Consider the following 25,183-nt stretch of genomic DNA (forward strand, 5'->3'; position numbering starts at 1 on the left):
AAAATGGTGGCTGAAGATATGCTCCCGAAGGAGACGCAGACTTCTTCATAGCGCACGCCCGATAAAACTCATTCAAAACTTTGCAGTAAACGCTAGTTTACCGACTACACTGTCGTTTCCCATAACGGTAGTCACAAGGAATGTGGAGAAAGAATCACTTTTTGGGAGACAATCGCTTCATGGTGATCACTATTCAGCTGCAGCTCAGCAGCTGTAACGTTAATCACACTGGTCAGTTTTCACTTTTTGGCAGAACACCGGACCTTGTAATCTGTGGATTTACGTTAGTGTAACAGTGATCATAAAGTAAAATGGATGATACTGGACAATAACCTGACATTGCTGGACAATGGACATGTAGGCTATTGGAAATGCATTCGCTTGTTTCACAACTTGTCTGCTCCAAAGCGCTAATGCCATCCATCCAACCATCGGAGATAGGTAGGCTTTAGATGTTCGCGTCACCTAATATCACAGTGAGTCCCTCTCCTGACAAAAAATGCTCCAGGTAGCGCTTTTTCCATGCAAAAATGCAAACGTTATGTGTGAACAGCTCCATATACAGCAAATTACCCCTGCTCAGTCATCATTACCATAGTAATCACACAGCAGACCCTCCCCCCCCCCCCCCCCCCCCGCGCGCGAGTGCTCGAGCACTCGTTCATAATATAAGGAGAGTACTCGAGTATTTAAATTGCTTGAAATGCCCATCCCTAGTACTTAGGTTAACATTGTTTCCCACGGAGGAGGAAAAAGTCCACCAGTTTGGCAACACATGCAAATTAATATGCAAATTGCAGTCTAACTGACATGCTTAACCAATCAAAGACGTTCTCGGCGGTTAAACAGTTAATGATTAACCGTCGACATCCCTACTGCGTATAATAGAGCCAGCCTCACCTCGATGTTGCGGACCTCCAGTGCAGTGTTGAAGCCCTGCGGGTTGCAGATGTATTCCTGGGCCGTCTTCCTCACCTGTGCCTGCAAGGACTCAAACTCGCGGTACATGTCTGGAAAATGGCTCTTTGCCGACCCGCCCTTTTCCACCTGCACAACCAGCATCCATACAAAAACACTTGTTAAAAAGTGTCAAGTTACTTAGTGGTACAAACTAGGTCACTAGGAAGCTGTGACACACTGTCCGGCACATGACTAGTTTCACTGCACGTCGTCAACAACTTACTGAATACTTCTTTTAGAAAATAATTTCTCCTTCCCTGTCCTCCAAAAGCTCACTACTCCAGCTACAGCAATTACCGCTAGGGGTGCAACTAATGATTAATCTGTCAATTATTTTCACGATTAATCAATGAGTCGTTTGTTCTATAAAATGTCACAATGGTGACAAATGTCGATCACTTTTTCCCCAAAGACCAAGATGACGTCCTCAAATGTCTTCTTTTGTCCTGACGAATAGTCCACAACTCAAAGATAATTAGTTTCCTGTCATATAGGACTAAAGACACCAGAAAATATTCACATTTAAAAAAGCCCAGAGAACTATTGAATTTGTTCCCCTTAAAAATGTGTCTAAACGATTAATCCTAACATAAGAATATGAAGTGCCTGTGTGTGTGTGTGTGTGTGTGTGTGTGTGTGTGTGTGTGTGTGTGAGTGAGTGAGTAAAATTGTGTTCGGCTACAGCTATGCCATTTTACATAATAAAATGTAATTAGGGACGACTAAATGGGCAAAAGTGGCCAAAATGAGTCAACACAGGTTCAACACCTGAACTACGATGAGAACCAGAGCGGAGTTGGAATTAGCCAGGGAAGTGGCCTATGAAAACCCTCTGGGGAGAGAGGAGTAAGAGGAGCTCGACTAAATGGTAGGTGTGGGCAAAAAAAATACGACTCACTTAAAGTGTAACTTACCCCCAAAACACTTTTTTCAGCTTTTAACCAATATGACTTTGGGGGTGGTGTGTGAAGAATTCTGGTCAAAATTTCCACATTTGAGACCAAACTGTTACCATTGTACCATTTGTATCATAAGTTCCCTCTATGGGTTGAACACTGCTTTTTTTGTGCCCTCAAATGAATGGGATATTTGGTACATTGTGACGTCACGGTGGGGTTAACACGCGCCCCACTCATGTGGAAAAAAAAAATCCCCATTGATTATTACTGTAGTTCACGCGGCACGAGCCCTTTAAGACCAATGCATCCCTGGGTAATGCCTACTGTGGCTAATATTAGCCGCTAGTTAGTTATGTTATATGGCAGTAAAACGCTACTGAATGACCAAATTGATATAACTTTTAACCATTACGAGTAACACTGTTTCCATACGGATCACCAGCGTTAGTTTGTTGTTTATAACGTGGCTATATTCATAACGTTTTCTATCTCGGATGCGTTATTTCGAATCCCACATAGGTTACGCTGGCGCAAAGCGTGTGGGTTTCAGGACGAAACGGTCTCGAGCCACTAACGTCATCTTTAGAGCACAATATTCCTGGAATGCAAGTTTAACTAAACAGTTACATGTCCTCCTCTGCATTCTACATAAAATTAAGATATTACGGGTTGTTTTATTTTGTATGTTACATACTTATTGGCCAAGATATGTTAGTTTATGGGGGAGGAATTCTGCCAACTAAGGAGGGGACTGTGGGCGGCCATCTTTCCTGCGGGGTTTTCGGATCGAGTGGAGTGCCGTTTTGCAGGAAATCTGGGGGGGTTAGTCCCGCTTTAAGTATCTCCATTTTTTATTTGCAGATTTTTATTTTTTTTATCCCAGAATCGATAATCGTGATTGAATGACTATGCAGTTTCAGGCTACATCTTCACTCGCGCGTTTGCAAGAACGCCGCAGTTAAAGCGTTCCCGGTCTACACTAGAGCAGGCTCCGTCCATATTAGCTCATGCGAGACACATGCTACTTGACGCTTCACATACACTGGACATGCCTCAATGTGTAGTAGCCTACTGGAGTCCACGTCGAGAGGGCAGCAACTACGCCTACGGCCAAGGCAAAGAAGAAGAAGGCGATGTCCCACAATGCTACACAACGCTTGAATAGTGGCTTGTGTTCTTTGCTGCAGGGAACCGTGTGCCACCATAATGCTTTGAATCACAAATAACAAGGTCAGAATTTGGTTCTCCATGTTGAAACGGTGTAATGTTAGTTGAAATGACACTTCTTCTCTCAACTCGCGGGTTGTAAACACACCTTCAAGGTGCTTACCGCCACGTAAGTAGGTTCCTTGCATCGTTTAAAAATTCCACGTCTACATTAACATTCCAACCCGGATTTTGATGCAGTTGCAGATTAATTTTTTTTCTGTCGGTAGGGGGGAGAGAGAGAGAGTACCTTAGCCAGCAGCAGCTCCCACAGAGAGAGAGCTTTGGCCAGACGAGGAAGTACCATGTCCATTAGCTCCTCATCATCACACTGCTGCAGCAGCTGCACACAGGAAGCAGTCAGTTGTCATGGTGATACACACAAGCAGTCACAAACACAGACACTCACACACAGGCGCACGTGCGCACACAAACCTCGTGCAGTCTCTCTCGCTTCCTCTCTGCCTGTTGTTCTGCTGAGGCTGAAGCTCCGCCGAGCTTCGGAGGCCGGCCTCGACGGCCCCGCATGCTGGCCACGCTTACCGCCACCTACAACACCACCACCACCCGGTCAGATTACAGCAGGAACACACACGCTATACCTGAGATTATGGGGAAATTATGGGCATTTTAGTGCCATTTTAGTTGCTCTACACAGTGATTCTGACCTCCATTGCTTAAATAATCTGGTTTAATCCATACTTTTGTTTAAATAATCCAGGCTAATGATCTAGTTTATTGCATACCTCTGTGTTTAAACAATATAATTTAATTTATTTTTTATTTTTTTAATAATTAGACTAATAATCTATGTTAACTCATTGAATGCCAATGACGACAGCTGTCGTCAATTCAAATACTGACGTAGAGTGCCAATGACGACGGTTGTCGTCAATTGCGTTTTTTGACGGTGGGACGTGGATCAATCCCTGATACATCTCTGGTACAACTATTGTAGCTATTGGAGGTCTATAACCTATTTTACAGAACCCTTAGGTGGCGACAGTGCTCTCCACATAACAGAAAGGCAAGGAAAAAACAAAGAAGAAGTCGTTATGGAAACGGAAATCGCATCGCATCCGTATGCATCGATATGCTGAAGCACGTTACTGCAGCTGTGCCTGCAGCAGCCAATCTGCTCCCACAATTGAGCCGCTCCGTGTCGGTTGCGACAGCACATCTGCACATCCACACCGTGGAGTTGTTATTATTCTCAACTGGAAGCATCGTTGCCGGTGACAAACACAGCGGAACGCTGTAAAAAAGCCTGGCTGTTCCGCACCCTTCACTGTGCGCACAGCAAACTCAGCAGAGAGCCACCACAGACAGGAGGAGGAGTGTGCAGTTGAGGCGAGGCGGGGCGGGGCGGGCGGGGGGGGGGGGGGGGGGGGGGGGGGGGCACGCAGAGCAGCACGCAACACCCAGACAGACCCAGGCAGCAGGACAGGATTGACAAACGCAAGCCAGAATATCCGATACCCACCAGCAGCAAATCAAAACCAGCAAGAAGCTGCAACCAGCAGCGCACGCAGGGGCCAGCGCTGCTGGTTGTAGCTAAAAATATTATTCTGCCAAACAAAATTCCCTGGCCTAAACTGTTTTATTGAAGGAAATTATTTTTGAGGTGTGACTACATTAGAAAAGATTAGCTTCAGAGTCAGTGATGTGCTTGAAATGATTAATTTCACAAAAGGCCAATTATCTCAGCTTCTAGAAAAAAATTGCTGTTTTTGGATGAATCAAGCTATCTTCTCCGGCTCATAACTAAAGAACGGAAAATGGGATCAATAAACTTTTTTTTGCAGATGATAGAATAGAGTCTCATCGTTCTTTGTGCGTGTTCAGTGTTTACATAGTAATATCACACAATATTCTGTGGGCCTCGAGAAATCACTGAAAACGCTCTGAAACTCTGGCACTGGGAGCGTCCGTTCTCCAAAAGTGGCTGGCACTCAATGAGTTAATAATCCAGTTTATTCTAGGTTAATAATACAGTTTAAATTAAATTATCCTTTATGTATCCCCATGGGGAAATTCATCCTCTGCATTTGACCCATTCTCTACTAGGAACCTTCCTAGAACTAGGAGCAGTGGGCAGCCGCAGTTGGCAGCCGCAGTGCAGCGCCCGGGGACCAACTCCAGTTCTTTTGCCAGTGCCTTGGTCAGGGGCACTGACAGGAGTATTAATTAACCCTAACATACATGTATTTAGGTGGTGGGAGGAAACCGGAGCACCCGGAGAAAACCCACATGAACACGGGGAGAACACCAACTCCACACAGAAAGGACCTGGGACGGACTGGGGTTCGAACCCGGGACCTTCTTGCTGTGAGGCAACAGTACTAACCACTGAGCCACCGCGCCGTCAATCTAGGTTTAATCTATCTATAATCTATATCTATAATCTATCATCTATCATCTATAATCTATATCTATAATCTATATTTAATCTATATATATAAAACATTCTAAATTTTAGGTTTAATCTAGGTTAAAAAGCCAGGTTAGTCCATACTCACCCTGGGTGGCGGCCCCACCGGTCGCCCCCTGCCTCTCCCCCTCCCCCGTCCTCTCCCTCGGCCTCGGGGCCGGCCGGGGCCCCTGGGCTGGAGGCCCCTGAGCCCCACCGCAGCTGCTGGCCCCGCCTCCACCTGGGGAAATCAGGCGCCAAAAGAAAAGTCAGTAAGATAGTCAGCAAACCAGTCAACTAGCCTAAGCAGTCAGCAAACCAGTCAACTAGCCTAACCAGCCAACTAGCATAACCTGGATGTGTGTGTGTGTGTGTGTGTGTGTGTGTGTGTGTGTGTGTGTGTGTGTGTGTGTGTGTGTGTGTGGACGACACGTCTCCACTTCCTACCGCTATGCAAAAGTGAAGCCAAAATATCTAGTTTCCGTGAGTGGTCATCTTGCTTGTGTGACATAATTTGGAACTAGAGTATGTGCAGTAGGGTTGGGCGGCAGGATGGCAGCCCGTGGTATACGCCCCCTAAGCAGTCCCGCCATCTGACGGAAGTTTGAGAGTAGCTGTCAGTCAGCCCTTTTTATATCGTCAAATAACTATTTAAAAACAAACTTGTCCAAAAATGGGCACTTGAACATATATTGTTGGCATGATAAGGACTACTAAAATGACATAAACCATCTTTTTGGAACAATTTATATGTACTTAGATTTTTTTTGATTCGCTCATGTCCCATCCGCTAACATGCGGGGCAGGATTTATGAACTATACTGCAGCCAGCCACCAGGAGTGATCAAGATGTTTTGGCTTCACTTTTGAGGAGCTGTGATGACAACGGACGTCACATCTTAGGAACCGATATCGATTCATAAATCCCAATATCAATCTTTTAATATAATGCCTTTTCCTGTAGATGCTTGAAGCTTTAACCCTGTTTAGTGATCACTGGTGCACAATAGGGATGGGCATTTCTAGCAAAAACACTATTCGACATTCCCTGGGCCAAATTAGACTTTTTGTCGAAATTCACCCACCTCTAAAAAATTTTTTAAAGTCAAATGTTATATGGTCTCCCCTGATTCTAAGTATAGTTAAATCCAGAGATGGGAAAAGGGCCACATTCCGTACATAAGTAGAAGTACAGTTACTTGTGTAAAAAAACGATAAAAAAGTATGTACAGATTAAACTATTTACTCAAGTTAAAGTAAAAAAGTACAGACTATGAAATGTACTCAAAGAGTAAAAGCAAAAAGTATTTTTCCCGGATGTTTCTGTGCCAAGCTAACTGAACCTCACGTCATATTAATAATATAATTTGAAGACTATTGAATTTAAAATATCCCCTACAAACATGTCTTTATACATCTTAAAACTCTACTTTGATTAATAATGTGTGCTGTGGTTTTTCCACAAAAACTGAATATGCAAATCGTTAATCACAAAAGTTTAACTGTTGGATACAAGGTGTCTCCTACTTTATTGAAGCCTCTGGAGCACATACACTGAGATTCAAAAATACAAGACAAGATGTAACTATCCTTTGTGCAAGAGCGATACCCTGTGCTTGTCCTGTGTTTTTTTTCTCTAGTGTCTGATCAGACAACTATTACGCCCTGTAAACAAGAGACTTGAAAGGAAAAAAAGCTACACTGTCAGAGCCTCTGCCTCGTTCGAGAGTCTGCAGTATTGACAACTTCAACCTCACTTTCAGCGGCATCGCTCATGTTGCTGGTTCCTCCATGGACATCACATTATTCACACTCACAGACGCAATTTCTCCGCGCGACCGAGTGTCCGTCCCTCGTCTATTTTATGGCAGCGTTTGGTGCGTTGTTCTGATACATCGATACATGATGTGTTGTGGTGGGTGGACTGTGCACTTCTTTTCCAGGTTATGTCCACGCCCCCTTAGGAGACTGTCTAGCAAATTAAGTTTCGTAACATTGACAGAGAGCCAATCATAAGCTGACATTTAGGGGACCGGACGAGTGCCATTCCATACTATTGGCGGAGCCTGGAATGAGCTATCTCTATCCATTCTGCCCCGTTTCTTCTCGGTCATTCTTAATCGTTGTTGTTGTGCATTAAAACTAAAGTAACAAGCTTGTTTTGAAAATGTAAGGAGTAGAAAGTACAGATACTTGTGTTAAAATGTAGGGAGTCAAAGTAAAAAGTCGTCAGAAAAATAAATACTCAGTAAAGTACAGATACCTACTTAAGTACAGTAACAAAGTATTTGTACTTCGTTACTTCCCATCTCTGGTTAAATCGCTTGGTTTGACCAAGTAAAACAATTTTTATAAACATTTTACTCAAGGTCTATGGAAAAATGAACAGCGGATGAAATCCCATGGAGAGGGAGAGGGCGTGACTTTGGCACTCTATTGATGTTAGGCAGCCAGATTATGTTAGTCACGTTAGCATTGTTAGCATAGCTTCCGGAACGGAGCCGTGACGGCCCAGATAGAATACCATCTTTTCTTCATGCAGTAACGAGCCTCGAAACCTTTTCCTTGTGACTGGGTGTTGCTGTAATATAGACAGTTTAACACCATTTCTGAGCCCTGACAATTTAGCTTTCGGGGCCCCCCTGTGGCTGAAAATGGAGGCCAGCTCTATTGCCAACTCTTCTCTGCCAGCCATCTTTTTTTCTAAGCTAGAGAGGCCGGGGACTCTCAAGGATTTGGGTTTTGTTGTGAGAAACTCCCTCAGAATTCTAAACCAAGTTAAGAAAGTTTTGAGTCTACCAGATGTTTCCATCCACACTCCAATTTGTTTGAATCACTCTTTTTTGCCTCCTTGGTCAGATAGAAACTACCATGCCTGGAGTGAGAGGGGTCTGGCTTCCATCAAAGACCTATATATAGATGGTCATTTTGCATCCTTTGATTTACTGAAAAGGACGTTTTGCCCGGCACGGACTGGCTCAGATTCCTACAAATCAGAAACTATGTTCGATCCAAGATTCAGGCCTTTGAAGCACTCCCAAATGAACATGCTCTTTTTGATGTTTTGCTGAGCCCTCCTCACTCCAGGCACCTCATCTCTAGATTTGTGTGTCTATTTGATGACTCTACCATGGCCGAGAGTGAGAGGATTAGAGAGGCATGGCAGGAAGAACTTGGTACTGAATTATCTGACATTATATGGGAAAAGAGCCTGTCGGTTGTACAACTCTGCTCAGTTAATAGCAGACATCAGCTGATTCAATTTAAAGTTGCTCACCGTCTCCACTACTCTAAGCAGAAATTACACAAGATCTATCCTACTATCTCGTCACCACTGTGTGAAAGATGTCAAGTGTCGGAGGGCACACTGTCTCATGCCTTCTGGTTCTGCCCTTCACTGACGGGGTTCTGGGCCAGAATATTTGACTGGTACTCTAGGCCTACACAGGGTGGCCCTTCAGCCGGAGGCAGAACTCGCCATCTTCGGCTGCTTGGAGTCCTCTCTGAACTTTCCTACAGCTGTGCATTGTGCAACAGTCTCTGACACTGGGGACAACTGTTGCCAAAAAACTAATTCTGAAGGAATGGAAATCTCCCTCTCCACCCTCTTTCCAATTGTGGTTGACGGACATGACCTCTGTTATACGCATGGAGAGACTTAGGTTCCTGAGAACCAATGCACTTCGAAAATGTATAACTATCTGGGACCCGTTTTTAGTCTACTTCAACGAGGCTAGGGGTGACGGGTGACTCACCCGGCTGGCTTCCCACAGATCCCTTGAGTGAGATCCCAAGCATATCGTTTACAAGAACATAAGCACCTTAGATGGCTGGCGGCACCACTTTGTAATGTTGATTATATTTTTTGTTTTGTTTTTTGTTTTTCTTTTCTTTCCCCTGTGTCTGAGCCTGTTCGGCTGTTTTGTCTTGTTTGTGTTCTATAAAAAATTTAAATATGAAAAAAAAACAACAACAAAAAAAACAAACATTTCTACTATGTTTCTACCGTTTTTCTACCAAGGAGCTGCTGGGTGCTAATGTCACTACACCGTCAGGCTGAAAGTAAGTGTGCACTGCGTGCGCAGCATCGTGCGCAGCAGCTACGGCAACATTTTTAAGACAAGATTGTCAATAAACGATTTTCGACTTTCAAGTTGATCTTGATAATAAAAACAATTATTCGAAAATTCAAAATTCATTGCCCATCCCTATCAACTCTCAATAACTGTCACACTAAATGAATGTCTGCAAAACTGTTTCTTTTTTCTTTTTCAGATTATGTGCAAAATAAATCAGCATTGAAAATCAGTAGTGTTCCTTTAATCTTTTTAATAATGCAGCAGGTTCGAGGTTCCTTGTACAATTTACAGCATTAGCTCTTTGAGAATCTCTTTCATATCCAATCAAAATTTGTATTGTAACTGAAATATCAATAAGGAATCAGAAATCAAATCGGGGCCTTATCATATTGAATCGGGAAATCAGTGGCGTTACCCAGCGCTACTGGTTTGTAGCAGCGTCTTACCTTCTGTGGAGCTGCAGCAGCTGTAGGTTTGTCGTGTTTCTCCTCCTCCTGCTTTGGTGCCGTGTCTCCCGCACCCGTCTCCTGCGCAACATCCCGCTCGCCCTGGGCCGAGTTGGGGGCGTCGGGCTCGCTAGGGGGGTCCAGCTCGCTGGGCTCCCCGGGGGGGTCGGGCTCCCCGTGCGTGGGGTTCAGTTTGTAGTGTCTGTTCAGGCCGCCATGGCCGATGTACGCCTTGTCGCAGCTCTGGCAGCGGAATGCTCGCGACTTGTGGCCGTAGGTGCCGGCCACGGAGCCGTCCTTAGGCCCCTCCCCCTCCTCCTCCACGCTCATCTCAGAGTAGTCATCGGAGTCGGACTGGTGGCTCTCGGCCAGGTCTTCGTTCTTGATGAACTTGTAGTCCTTGGCTTTGTACTTGGGGGGTCGCGACACGCGCCCCGACCTGGTCTGCACCTTCACCACCTTCTTCTCTCTAATTTTTTTGGCTTTCTTCTCCTTCTCTCTCTCTCTGTCTTTGGCCGCCGGCGGGCCCGGCCCGGCAGGTTTGGGGATGGCTGGTGTGTTCGGCGCCCGTGGTGGCGTGATACCGGCAGGAGGCTTAACGGGACATTTAACGGAGACGGTGGTCGTGCCGTTAGCCGGGACGGTAACAGTTTTACTGGCAGAGGGGGGCGGGCTCTTAACAACGGTGGGAGTCTGGAGGCGAGCGGTGGGGTTGGCAGCTTTCTGGACTGGGCCGATAGCGGCACTGACTGTGGCTGGCTGGCCCGTCAGCTTGTGGACCAATGGGAGCAGGGATCCCACCATGGGGGCGGGGCCCTGCAACAGCAGCTGGATGGGTGGGTCCCCAGGGTTCTGCTGCAGGAAGAACTGTTGGCCCTGCTGGCCTACCATTGGCTGGATGTGAATGATCTGGGCGCTGGTCACGCTGCCATTGGCTGAGACCTTGACCTGTGGCTGAGTGACAGTCAGACTCTTCTGCTGAGTAACAGTGATGGCAGCTCCAGCCTTCACTTCCTGTTTGGGAGGAACCTGGAGCTGGATCCTGATTGGCTCTGACTGAAATAACCAGAAACAGTAAAGGATCAAACCTGCAGCACAAGCTTCACATTGTGATACAGACCTGCTACGAAAATATCTACTTTTAGTCAGATCGGATAGCCTGGTGAAACTATCCTGATCAAATTACCTCACATTCTGTTTCACTCTACATATCAGTCCGCCCAGTGCCCACATCGATTTCCTGAAATTACAGAGTAAGCGGGCCAATCAGGGACTGCGTCGTAGTTGATAACGTCACCAGGCCAATCAGAACCACCACTGATAAAACAGTAATGGCGTCTTTCGAAGCAACGAGTGGTAACATTAGTGAAGTAAACACACTCGGAAGTGCAGTTATTGCAGAAATAGAGCCAATAGCAATAATTTAACAAAAACAAGAGTATGCACCAGCAGAGTTTCTTAGCGGAAAAAACATTTTCGCCATTCTTCTGAGTGGATTTGTTCACTCTGAAAGAGCTGTCTGTCAAGGCAAGTAGTCCCGCCCACTGGAATCTATGTGGGCGGCTGTAAGTCCAGACAGATGCATAGAGCCAAACAGGATGTGAGATCACAGTATCAGGATGTTTTTTTATCAGGCTAGGAGAAGCTTCCATCTATTTAATATTTGTATTATTATTTAACTAAGGAAATGAAATTGAACTAAACTGCTGATTCCACAAGACTTGACTGTCGGCTTGTTTTATAACTTTGTCATCAAAGAAGTGTAGAATAACAATAATTAGTTAGTTTATTTCAGAAGTATTTCCAGATCAGTCTTAAATTTGTCTACCTGTCAAGACAAAATCCTGTTTGGACTGTTACTTGCCTGGTTCATATTATTACACAGCAAAGAAAAATTGTATCTCATTTACATTAACCTCCCTCCAGTGGGTTATTTATTGCAGCCATTGTGCAGCTGCATGGCCAAGTTGCACATTTTCTTCTCTCTGATTTCCACCCTCACGCTGCGCCTCCCCTCAAGTTGTTGTGCTCCGCCCAGGGGAGGCACACCCACACTTTTAAAACCACTGGTTTATTCCTTATAATGAATGCATTACAATCCACAATTTGCCACAATCCTTATAATGTATGCAATGCATACATTATAAGGATTGTGGCAAATTGCCACAGCGCCGTGGTGCGGAGGCAGAGTCTGCCTTGAGTATGATTTACTATTCTGCATGTCCTATTACTTGATACTTATTTACTTAGATATTTATTGTTACTTTTTTTTTTTTTTTTTGTCACACTTGGTCTTGTTGATTTGTCTAATCTTGTTTATTGTATTGTATTCTTGAATAGGGGCCCCATTGAAAACGAGATGGTTCATCTCAAGGGGTTATTCATAATAAAATAATTTCAAGTATAGAACAGAGTACTGACCCCCTCACTCCCATGGCAGAACCTCCATACCAAACTCTTTACTGCACTGCCTGTCTCACCTTCTTTGGGATGACCCGGACCGGGACGGCCGGGCCGGACTGCATGGCGGCCTGCTTGGCCACGTTCTTCAGCTGCTGGGAAGCGTTGTTCTGGGCTTTGGGCTCCCTGCCGGGGTCCACGGTGCTCAGGACGGGCTGGGCCGCGGGGCTCTGCTGCGGGGCCACGGGGCTTTGCTGCTGGGCCTTGGTCACCTGGTCGATGACCTGCTGCAGCTGGCTGGGGGCCAGCGCCGTGGTGGGGACCAGCTGGGCTGTGGTGGGGACCAGCTGGACGGCCGGGAGGGCTTTCACCACCTGGTTCTGCTGGAACAGCTGGGCCGCCTCGCTGTCCGACACCTGGATGATCTGCTGCTTGGTGAGCTGCTCTAGCAGAGCCTGAGAGATCGAATGATTGATGATTTTACTTATGGAAGACAATGAATCCAAGGCATAAGATGTACAAGTGAGAACATTTGTTTCAAATATGGTCCCTGATCCTATAATAATCCTATATAATAACAATGTGAAGTCTGTCTGTGAGTGAGTGAGCAGAATTGTGTTCAGCCACAGCTATGCTATTTTACGTGCGATCGCGCTGAATCTTTCAGGAAGTGTAAAGAAAACCCCTGCGGGTGACCTAACGAAGCCAGATTTTTGAGTTAGGTAATTAGGGCCAACTAAATGGTCAAAATGAGTCAACGCAGCCTTCCACTTGGCATCAAACGTCAGGATCCAGAGGGGTTTTTAGAGGTCTGGGGCCGGTTGCACCAACTGGTCTTAACTATGCCTGGTCGTAACTCCTATGTCGGTCTTAGTTAAGACCATGGACTTACGCCTGTTGCACCAACACGGCTTATGTCTGGTCTTAACTATGCTGGTCGTAGCAATGCGCGTCCATGTGAATTGCCAGGGAATGCACCCTGATTGGATGATGTTGCAAAAAATGTGCCTCGCGACCTGCTTGGAGCACTGTGCCACTACGCTCTCTCAGCCACTACTGTAAAACACCCTCCCTCCTCTCACCCTCCCTCGCTCCGGGGGAAAAATGGCAGCTATTGAGCAGACAGAGTCAGTCTGAATGAAATTGAATGTAACGTTCCCAATTCTATGTATTAACTTCTAAAAAACTAACGGCAACATTTTGGAAGGCTGGTTAGGTTAACTACCGGTAGTTAGTTATAATCTAACGTCGTGCTTTCAAAGACGGCGAACTGGCGGTGTTACGACGATGACGGTCAAAAAGGTCTCCGCGGAGATCTCTGTTACAGGCAGGCTCTACGCCTCCTCCTGACGAGGCGTAGGAGTTACGCCTGGTCTTAGTGAAAATAAGGCTTAAGTCGTCTTGGTGCAACCGGCGTAGCTGTTAGGTCGTAAAGTTACGACCAACTTAGCTTAAGACCAGTGTAAGACCAGTTGGTGCAACCGGCCCCAGGTCTGTGCTCTTCTCTGGGGTAAGATGACCAGATAGATAAATGATCGTGGAAGGCTGTTCCACAGTAAGGTCCACTAGAGATGGGCCGATACCGATACTGGTATCGGTACTTGGCACCGATACCGTACTCAAGTACTCGTATCGGTATCGGGAGAACGTCCCGATACTCTGGCCCGAGTACTGTGTAATTTACAATTACCGTAAATTCCGGACTATAAGCCGCGGCTTTTTTCCCGTTTTTTGGCCCCTGCGGCTTATATAACGGTGCGTCTTATCTATGGATTTTTTCAGGAAAAAAAAAAAAAAAAAAAAAAAAAATCTCTCTTTTTTAGCACTCTTTCTAACTATAAATCCACTTCTGTTTTAATTTCCTCTCTTGCCCTCTTTTCACCACACCGCGGACACTGTGTGCACTGTAAAAATAAACAACGGTGGTGTTGTGTTATGTTGTTTTGTTGAAATGTTACGGTAATACGGTAAATGGGAGCTTCCTCAAACAGCCATCTCTTTCCCGACAATCCCCTCTGTGCGTGACCACTTACATATGGTAATTACGGTAAGCAAACGGCCACTCGGCCATCAACTCCCTCCCCCGACTACCAGGAGAAAATCACAAACTTCGGCGAATTCACACAAAGGAAGATCAAGGAATATTCCATCGAACCGGAGCAGATCATAAATATGGATGAAGTGCCTTTGACGTTCGACCTGCCACTCACTCGGACTGTTAACAAGAAGCGCCCTGGAGGATTCTTTCACCAAAAAAAAGCTTTGCTCGTTCTCGACAGCATGAGAACGAGCAGTAGAAGCAACACTCTCACTTACCATGGGGAAGGTACGCAGAAATTCACACGAGGCAGCTTTCAAGTTGAAAGCAGTCAATCTCGCATTAAAAGAGGGAAACAGAGCAGCCGCGCGTAACCTGGGCATCGATGAGTCAATGGTGAGGCGTTGGACGGTGCAGCAGGAGGAACTGTCTCAGCACGGAATATTATAGGAGTGTGAAAACATCCACAATCACCAACAGGTTCCAAAACGCTGGACTGCTGCGGGATAAAGAGGATGAGCCGCCACAGCTGGCGCTGAGGGCCGTCAGAGGCTTCAGAGGCTGTTCGATGCCGACAGTGACGAAGAGGAGTTCGTTGGTTTTGAGTGACAATGAAGGAGAGAGGAGAGTGGTTGACGAAGCCACCCTGAACCTGTTCGTTTCCGACACTGAAGATGAGGACTTTGGTGGTTTCAATACGCAGGAAGAAGAGGAAGACGAGGATTAGTGACTTGACTTCTCTGGTTACAGGTTTGCTGCACATATAGCCTATTGTTGTGTGATTTTGTCTGGGGATTAGTGACCTGACTTTTGTTTTGTTTTGTTGAAATGTTAATAAATGGGAGCTTCCCCAAACAGCCATCTATTTCCCGACATTCCTCTCTGTGCACGAACCCTTTCATATGGTAATTAAACATCAAAACACCCGCGGCTTATAGACCGGTGCGGCTTATAGAAGAAAAAAATAGTCAATTTTGGTCCCGCGGCTTATAGACCGGTGCGTCTTATAGTCCGGAATTTACGGTAATACAAAAACTCAGAGAGTTACAGAGAGAGTTACAGAGTGACTACTAAGCATTTATTTGACTGTTTACTATTATTTAACATACTGTTGTACTCAATTCTGTTTTGGGTTTTGGCTGTGCTGGTGTGTGCTGCTTAAAGAAGGTAAAGAAACTGTAAACAAATAAACAGTATCTTAAGAATCAGCAGTGTTATTATTTTCATTGTGGTAATTGAACATTACAGTATCATTAAAAGTACAATGCATGACAATGAATCGAAATTGGGGGAAAAAAGGGGGTAAAATAAGTGGTTACTCAACAAAAACAAAAAGTACTCGTATCGGTACTCGGTATCGGCGAGTACCCAAAATTAAGTACTCGTACTCGGTCTGAAAAAAATGGTATCGGCCCATCTCTAAGGTCCACAGGAACATCCTTCTTGAATTTCATCACTCATTTTCTCTCTCTATAATAACAATCTGAGGCTGTCCGCTGCAAAAACACGCTTGTTCATGAACAGTGCGCTATGCCCTGCCTGCCTCCGCTCGAGCGCGTTGGGCGGCTGCCAGCTGAAGCAATCTCAGTCAACAAAATCAATCAAATTCAATGTCCTTTAATGTCCACATGTTCTCTCCTGACCGCCTCCTTAACACATTCACTGCCAACAGTTTTTCCAATACAGTAGGTAGCTTCTGCCAAGGGGTTTTTTGAGGATTCTGGCTCATCTTTCAAGAGCTGAGGATTATTTTCTGCTAGGACTTTGTGAACACAAAATATCTCAAAAGAACTAATAGAATGTGTGCTTTCTCTGTCTAAAATAGTTAGTTTTTATCATGTTCTGTTATGTAGGCATTAGCAGTTGAATACAGCATGGTTTCAGCGTCTGAGAAGGAAAGCTGAGATAAATGCCCTTTTGTGAAATTCGATAGAACAGGCAGAACAGTCACTTCAACCATTTATTTTTGGCATCAGTGAGACATCAGACATCTAAACAATAGTTCTGAACAGTAATTTCTAGGGATGCACCGATCGATCGGCACGTGACCGGAAATGGCCGATTTTCACGTGATCGGCCTCGATCGGTGATCTGTTCCGGTCACTCTAAATAGCCGATTCTGTGAGCCGATTTTCACATGACGTGCGCGCACCCCAAAGCACCGAGACAGGCACCCAGCCACCACACCACACATGCCAGCATACCTTCCTCGTTGTGGATTTTTTTCACCGTCAGTGAAGTAGACAAAGCTCGCAGTTTGTCACACATGCAAGTCGAAAATAAGCCGTGGAGACAGAGATGCGGCCGAGTCCCGCTCGGCTGGAGTCCAGTCAGAGCGGCTCGCTTCACCTCACTGGCCCCTCTCTCTCTGCTCTCTCTCCCCGGGAAGCGGTGCTCCAGCAACCCGCCACCGCGCACAGCCGGCTTGGCGAGGTGAACGCGAGCATTGTGTCCAGTATGATAACCATTCCCCGACCTGCTTTTCCATTCCACATCAGCGCTGTTGCCTGCAGCCTGTCAAGTCATGTTGTAACGTGACGTGGATACAGGAGAGACTATTTGTTTCGTAATGCAAATAGAACGACATGAGAACGACGGACATAATAATAAAAATGCATTGGACTCACAAGTGTGCAACGTTTTCTGTGCGTGACGATATTTTTTCGGATGGCAGATAAAAATACGCATACCAAACTTCGGACTGTGTGTAAACTCCGCCTGATATTCAGACTGAAGATCGTTACTGTAACTCATAAACTCATTTCCCCTCTACTCAAGAGGACTGGTCTGGAGCCAGTCTATAAACTCCTTGTCCATGGATCATTTTGATGTTCTGTTGCACCTGTTTTCTTTTGGAAAAGTAAATGCATGATAGCTGTGGGATATAGGCTATTGGATTTAATTTAATTTTTGTATTCATTGTATTTGCACAAAAAAGCTCTGTCCAGTAGCCTAACCTGGAACACTTTTATTTTGAGTGTTTGAGTGAGAAGGTCCTACTTCATGCAAATGATAAGAATTGTTTATTTGTTTATTTGGATCCCCATTAGATGTAAGAATTGTTCTATGAATCTTAATTTTTAAACAAAGTTACAAAAACGTTTGTGTAAGCTGTCAATTGTTGTTTTTAGAAAAAAAAATCGGAATCGGCAAAAATCGGTATCGGCAAGTCAGACTATTCAAAAATCGGAAATCGGAATCGGCCAAGAAAATGGCAATCGGTGCATCCCTAGTAATTTCCTCCAATATAACAGCACCCCCACCCCCCTCTCCTTCAAACTCCTCCCTCCGTGGGTGTGTCTCTGGTGGCTCTGCAGCGTGTGTCACAGGCGAGTCTCTGCTGCCTGTCTGTGCTGCCTGGCGGCCGCTCGTCGGGCTAGTCTGGATCGGGCTCGTTCGTTTCTGGGGTTTCGGTTGTGAGCTTTGATGAAGCTGCGTGCGATTCTGGGCTTTCTGCTACGTGTTTCAAAGTGTGTTGCACCCAGAGTCTATTTTTGGAATCCCCCACCGTTGTGCGCCAGCTCCCAGCGCGAAAGCGTTTTCGCCATGAGAATGGTTTCCTCACGCTTTTTCCTGCTGCTTTTGCTCAGCTTTCTCTAGTCTGGAGAGCACTGTCGCCACTTAGTGGGTCGGTGGAATGGGTTGTACACGTTCGGTGGCTCCCATATTTTTATAGGAGATGTAGGGGGCTTTGATCAACGTCCCACCGTCCAAAATTTTTTTTTTTTTTTTTGACGAGTTAACTCGTCCACGGCAGTGAACGTGTTAAAGGAACACGCCAACATTTTGAGAGATTCACCTATTTGCCATATTCCCGAATCCCGATAGTAAGATGAGAAAATAGATGGCCTTCTCTTCTCTGCGCACGTAGTAGAAAAGTAGCAATCTGGGAACTCAAGAGTCTATTTTGGCACATAAATAGACTCTGGGACAGCCGTACCTTTTTTTAGGCTTCCTGTAGAGCGTGGATCTTGCGTGCAGGACCTCCACTTCCGCGCAGCGGTGCCTTTTAGAAACATACATTGCGTCGCTTTTATTTTGAATGCTAAACGTCAAAATTCGTATATATTATGGATGGGCGCGAGTACTCGGGTACTCGAGCACTCGTTCATAACGTCAGTATTCGAGTAACGTTTCTGCTGTTCGGGTACTCGCCCCACTCCCCACCCCTTTAAAAATGGTCTAAGATCTACTACACACGCATCGTCATGTGGATCTGGCAGCATGAACTGCACGGGCGTCAAGTCAGCCAGAATGTACAAGTACGTCATCCGCTTTGTTGCTTTCAAAATAAAATGCTTATTGTAACGTAACCTTATTTATTTTGAGTAATGCGTTACAGCCACAGTTTCACGCCATATAACACAACGAGTATTTTGATACAAGGTTTGCTGCTTCATTCGTTGAAATACTTTTTCTCTTCCAACGTGCATCAATAAGCTATTTACTTTTGTTTAAGTAACATTATTTTGAAAGTTTTAACCGGAAGTTTTCCAGCTCATCCCGAAAATGGTGGCTGGAAATATTCTCCCGAATGAGACGCACGCTTCTACATAGCGCACGCCCGATAAAACTCATTCAAAACATTGCACTAGTTTACTGACTACACTGTCGTTTCCCATAACGTTAGTCACAAGAAATGTGGAGAAAGAATAACTTTTTGGGAGACAATCGCTTCATGGTGATCACTATTCAGCTGCAGCTGTAACGTTAATCACACTGGTCAGTTTTCACTTTTTGGCAGAACACCGGACCTTGTAATCCGTGGATTTACTTTAATGTAACAGTGATCATAAAGTAAAATGGATGATACTGGACAATAACCTGACATTGCTGGACAATGGACATGGAAATGCCTTCGCTTGTTTCACAACGTGTCTGCTCCAAAGCGCTAATGCCATCCATCCAACCATCGGAGATAGGCTACTCTCTGAGGTAGGCTTTAGATGTTAGCTTTAGCATCACCCAATATCACTCAGTTCCTCTCCTGACAAAAAATGCTCCAGGTAGCGCTTTTTCCATGCAAAAATGCAAACGTAATGTGTGAACAGCCCCACACACAGCAGATTACCCCTGCTCAGTCATTACCATAGTAATCAATCACACAGACCCCCCCTCCTGCGCGAGTGCTCGAGCACTCGTTCATAATAGAAGGAGAGTACTCGAGTATTTAAATTGCTTAAAATGCCCATCCCTAGTATATATTCACTAGCGTTCGGGACCGGAAGTCTTAGATTCACCGGTACAACAGATCGGCACTGTGCGGAGGCGGAAGTCCCGGGCGGAAGATTCGCGCTGTACAGGAAGCCTCAAAAAAAGGTAGGGCTGTCCCAGAGTCTATTTATGTGCCGAAATAGACTCTGGGTTCCCAGATTGGAAAAGTAGCAACCCGCCCCTCATGTTAGTTAGCCTAGCACAATGAATGGCAGTCCTTGGTAGTGGCTAGCCTACCAAGGGGCCCTTTACACGAGAACAGTTTCTGAAAGAAACGACACAATAGCGTTTCCTTCACACCTTTTCCTTCACACCTTCTCCCTGTTTACATGAGCACTGTTGAATTTTTAAAACGCCGTAATGTACATGCCAGGTCGCTAGGTGGCAGTGTGATCACCTTATTCTTTGCCCATACAAGGACGTTCTGCATGACGTAATTTTGTAATCGTCTCTCCTGTTTTAAACGCGGAAGTAGAGTATGCCTACCGCAGTCATTTAGACTTGCCAAAAAGCTTTTTTCAAGCAAAAAAAAACCCAAACTGTTTTAAAGTTTTAATATTTGTCGGGTGAGAATGTAACATATATGTGACCAGTTTATCAGAATAACGCCTATTGGAAATCTTTAACGAGCAGCAAGGACCGGGAGGCTCCCGGTCAGCGCAGCACAGTCAGACTGTGCTGTCGGACTAGCTATCTGTCAAACCCTACTGTAGGCTACTGGCAGTGAGAAAACACTGTCGACGTGCTTTTGTAACTAACGTTAAATGCCGACCGGGTACAGCCATCGGCTCCTCGCAGCAGTAACGTTATGAACATGTAACTGAAGTTGGCCGCAGTGTAGCTTAATTCTGAATGTTGCCAAATTTCATTCATACTGACGTTTTATTTGGTTGCCAACTCGCGCATGGCTATGGCGTGTGTCGCCTGTGCAGGCACGTCAGAGTTTCTGAAATGTGCCGTTCCAAAGCGATTACATGGAGCGCTCAGCGGGGAGCGTCACCAACAATTTCACTCTGGAGGGTGGTTTTAAAATGTGTCGTTTCCTAAGCGCGAATTCGCCGTCGCCGTCTTAACGGGAGGCACTAACGATAAAATAATTCCCCATTTCCATAGGAAACCGTCCTCGTGTAAAGTGCCCCCACCAAATGCACATTCCAACAGTACCATAGTGCTCTTATGTAGGCTACTGTTATGTGCATGTTGTGACTCGCATTCACTAGGTTATGAAATGATTAGGGATGGGCGGGAGTACTCGAGTACTCGTTCATAACGTCAGTACTCGAGTAATGTTTCCGCTGTTCGGGTACGCGCCCCACCCCTTTAAAAATGGTACGCACGCATCGTGTGGATCTGGCTATACAGGCAGCATGGCTGTGTTTCAGACAGGCATAACTGCACTGGGGCGTCAAGTCAGCCAGAATGTAAAAGTATGCCTTCTGCTTTAGGGCTTTCAAAAATAAAACCCTTATTGTAACATTGGCATTAATATAAATTTTGAATAATGCTTTACAGCCACAGTTTAACTCGTAATCTTAACATCACGAGTATTTTGATACAAGGTTTGCTGCTTTGTTGGTTGAAATACCTTTTTCTCATCCAACGTGCATCAATAAGCTATTTACTTTTGTTTAAGTAATATTATTTTGAAAGTTTTAACCGGAAGTTTCCCAACTCATCACGAAAATTGACTGGTGGAGATGCGCTCCCATTAACGACACGAGACAGACACACGCCCGCTAAAACTCATTGAAAACGTGGCACTAGTTTACTGACTACACTGTCGTTGTCCCATAACGTTAGTCACAGGAAATGTGGAGAACGAATCACTTTATTGCTTCATGGTGATCACTATTTAGCTGCAGCTAACATTATGGTCACTGGTCAGTTTTCACTTTTTGGCAGAACACCGGACCTTGTAATCCGTGGATTTACGTTACTGTAACAGTGATCATAAAGCAGAATGGATTATTATTATTATTATGTGTGAACCGCCCCATACACAGCAGATTACCCCTTCTCCGTCATTACCATAGTAATATATTCGAAATTAACTGCTTAACATAGCCAAACTTGGGTTAAGCGTGTGTTTCCACACATACTCGAGTATTTAAAATCGGTTAAAATGCCCATCCCTAGAAATGATAATGTAAAATTATGAGACTTTGTAATTTCCAAAGCAAATACATAGCCGGAACTTATAGATTTGTCAGGAAAGTAGTTCCGGCTATGTATTTCCTTTGAAAATTGCAATACCTCGTAATTTTACATTAATATTTCATAACATGGTAAATGGACTACATTTATATAGCGCTTTTATCCAAAGCACTTTACAATGTGACTACATTCACTCATTCACACACCGAAGGCGGCAAGCTGCCACGGAGGGAGCTGGCACAACCATCGGGAGCAATTTGGGGTTCAGTGTCTTGCCCAAGGACACTTCGACACGTGGACTGGAAGAGCCGGGGATCGAACCACGACCTTCTGGTTGGTGGACGACGTGCTCTACCTCCCGAGCCACAGCCGCCCCATATGGTGTGGTGAATGCATAAGTCACAACATGTACATAAGGGAATTTTGGAGCTGTGGGAATGTGTATTTGGTGACTTAATGGGAGTAGGCTAGCCCGTTCAACAGACTATGTGCCATTTGTGTTAAGCCAACTAGCAGGAGGGTGGGTTGCTAATTCTCTACTGCACGCACAGAGAAGGGCATTGGGAATATGGCAAACAAACAAATCTCCCAAAACGTTGGCTTGTTCCTTTAACAAATAAGAATGAACAATGTTATTTGTATTGTACCTGCTGCTCCTCGGCCGTCAGCCCAGAGCCCTCCACTAGGCTGCCGTCTGGCTGCACGTAGATGATGGTGGTGTTGACCAGGTCGCTGCTGCTCACCAGCTCCGTGCCCAGGCTGCTGAACTCTGTGCCCAGCACCACACTCTGCTGAAGACCCTCCGCTGTCACCACGCTCAGTCCCCCCGCCTCCACTGTCACCACGCTCTGCTGCCCCCCCTCCACTGTGGGGCCAACCACAGGAACTTCAGGAAGGGTCTCCCCTGCGTTATAGAGGGAGGATACATTTGGTGCCTGCGTGAAAATGTGTTCTGAAAGAATGTGGCTGTCCCTCTGTAACTTGTATTAGGAAAGAGGAAACTTTGCCAATTCATCATGTATAAATATTTGCCTTTAGTATGATTTGAAGTATATACAAAAAGAAACAGTTGATGGCAGGGCATCATCTGCGATATATAGGCTAGAGGGGGTTACATAATTTGGTAGACTGCATGTCCAGTCTGGTAGTTAAAGTACCTTAATGGCTTTGTGTTATGAAAAGCGCTAATGTTATATAAAAGGCAATACATGATGAAAAAGTCCAGCCGTCCAGGTCCAGCCCCCCCGATATGGGATTGAGTATTCTAGAAAGACGCTCGGTTATAGCTCATACTGAGCTCAGTATGAGCGAGAAGCGCCCGGCTAGCGGGGTAAGGTTATATCATAACTGCAATCATCTATTAAATTATCATGGTTGTTATTATTTAGCTTAAGGAGGAGGGATTCATAATCATTTAAAAAAAATATCCAAATGTAGGCTAGCCAATGGAAAACAAAATATTGTTTGCGATGCTGCATTCAGTGTAACGTAGCGTCACAGGGGCCAGGGGATAACGCACTTCCTATGGGGGGGATCATCGGCCGTGTTGGGGGATAGTGCATGGGATAGTAAGGTTACCTTGGCAGGAGCCCGCCAGCTGATGGTCTGTGTGGCCGGTCTGGGCGTGCTGGACCGGGGCACAGGGATCAGAAGGCTCGGCTGTTATTGTTCTGGACGAGCTGCTGTCATCCTCGTTGTCCGCCATTTTGGCTGTGAGGCTAACTGCTAGCTGTTAGCCCAGACTGGAGCCCAGTCGATGGATCAGATATAAACTACACTCCGATCAATATTACCAAAATAATATTTCCCTGTAAAATGTTGACGTTTTTATGAGTGAAATGCACCGCTGTGATGAGGGCAAAACAGCGACTAGCGCGGGGAAAACAGCGAAAGCTAGTGGCTCGTGATATGAGTTTTAAAACTAGCCTAGCCTAGCTTCCCTTCAGCAGGAGCGCGGCGGGATCCTGGACTGGAACACTGCGGAGTCGGACTGGACTGGATCTGGACCAGAGTCCAAAGCTGGATCAGGATCGGACAGACTAGAGAGAATAGCGTATTTTGGACAGCAGGGTGTCTGTCACTGAAAATAAATCCTAAATATAAAGTTTTATTTATTTATTACTCTGGAAATTAATCGATACGAATGAGAAGAAATCACGATCTGATATGAAAACGTAATAATAATACTAAAAACGTGTGTGTGTCCGGCTTTTGCCTACAACCAGGCACAACATTTCCGCTTCCTGTCATTCATTCTGGCCACAGAAGAAGATTAAAAAAAAATATATCAGCGTGGACTCAAATCTTTTTGACTCACTGTTGTTTATTATTTCAGTTATATCCAAGCCCTGGCCTGTGTCGATCAAGATATCCATGGTATCGATAGACAATCAAAGGTAAAAACAACAGTAAGATTTGTGTTTTAGTCATCAGCTGCCAGCAGGTGGCGCAGTTTGTTGACATCAAGACAGCATCATGAAACCTGTCAAACAGGGCGATGTCGCTATCAGTTCTAAACTCAAACAAACATAAATTATTTAAAATCTGAGCAGGAGAATCCTGCAGACAGTCTGTGTAAGTATTGTATTGCTTGTTACGCTGCTAATGCTAGCCTGCTTCGCTAACACTGAATACAGTATTGTGTACCTTATATCGTTACAGATGATGCTATAGCCTCGACTGTTTGCTAAACAAGCGAGTTAACAACGGATGCGCATGTTATTGGCCATAATCAATCTTGTGTTGTGAAGTGTTTGTGCTTCAGCTGGCAGCTGGCAGGCCTGCGTTATCCCCGATACGAGGACGGCACCCCAAACTCCGTTCAAAAGTCTATTGATAACTGAATGCAGGGTGGCGTATCAACGACAAACATACTTACCTCTTCGTGCTAGAAGGTCTTTTACAAATCAATATGTTCTTATGCTAAATTCGGCACATGTGTGATGTACCAAACAGCTCCTTGTTTCAATTAAATCTCAACTTTCACATTTGGTTCACCTGTGCGCTGCATGTGCACTGCTGCCCTCTACACAGCGATGTTTTGGTGCGAGAACTGAAGGCTGTTGGAGTAACGTACGTTATAAAAAATAATGTTTTGTTGAAATAAATGCTTCTTGGTGTATTAGATGTATGCCGAGTTTTCAAGTGTATTCCAACGATTCATAAAATATCTTAAGTCATGTTTTACGAGGTATTTATGTTTGCCGATAACTGCAAGCAAACATGAAACTACCGCAATCATGAATAGAGTTTGGTGTGAATGTTTCTTCAGTTGACCAGAGAACGCAAGGTGTCGGGCTAGGCCTGCGGTGCTGCCTGTCACAGAGCACACACACACACACACACACACACACACACACACACACACACACACACAC

The 25,183-nt window shown here is 45.2% G+C and overlaps 1 protein-coding gene across 1 annotated transcript in view; it reads right to left on the reverse strand.

The window, feature by feature from the left end:
• znf839 (zinc finger protein 839) overlaps positions 1-23,742 on the reverse strand; it is a 36,292-nt gene extending 12,550 nt beyond the window's left edge. Inside the window, exons 1-8 of the mRNA XM_083634079.1 lie at positions 23,385-23,742; positions 22,454-22,710; positions 12,481-12,855; positions 10,001-11,056; positions 5,585-5,716; positions 3,501-3,614; positions 3,316-3,408; positions 901-1,047 (exon numbers count right to left, since the gene is read on the reverse strand). Coding sequence (XP_083490205.1) covers positions 901-1,047; positions 3,316-3,408; positions 3,501-3,614; positions 5,585-5,716; positions 10,001-11,056; positions 12,481-12,855; positions 22,454-22,710; positions 23,385-23,511 — 2,301 coding nt within the window. The 5' untranslated portion in view covers positions 23,512-23,742. The remainder of the gene's footprint in view (positions 1-900; positions 1,048-3,315; positions 3,409-3,500; positions 3,615-5,584; positions 5,717-10,000; positions 11,057-12,480; positions 12,856-22,453; positions 22,711-23,384) is intronic.
• Positions 23,743-25,183: the final 1,441 nt, after the last annotated feature.

The sequence above is a fragment of the Poromitra crassiceps genome (genome assembly GCF_964638095.1).
Source record: "Poromitra crassiceps genome assembly, chromosome: 3".
In the NCBI taxonomy this organism is placed as follows: Eukaryota; Metazoa; Chordata; class Actinopteri; order Beryciformes; family Melamphaidae; genus Poromitra; species Poromitra crassiceps.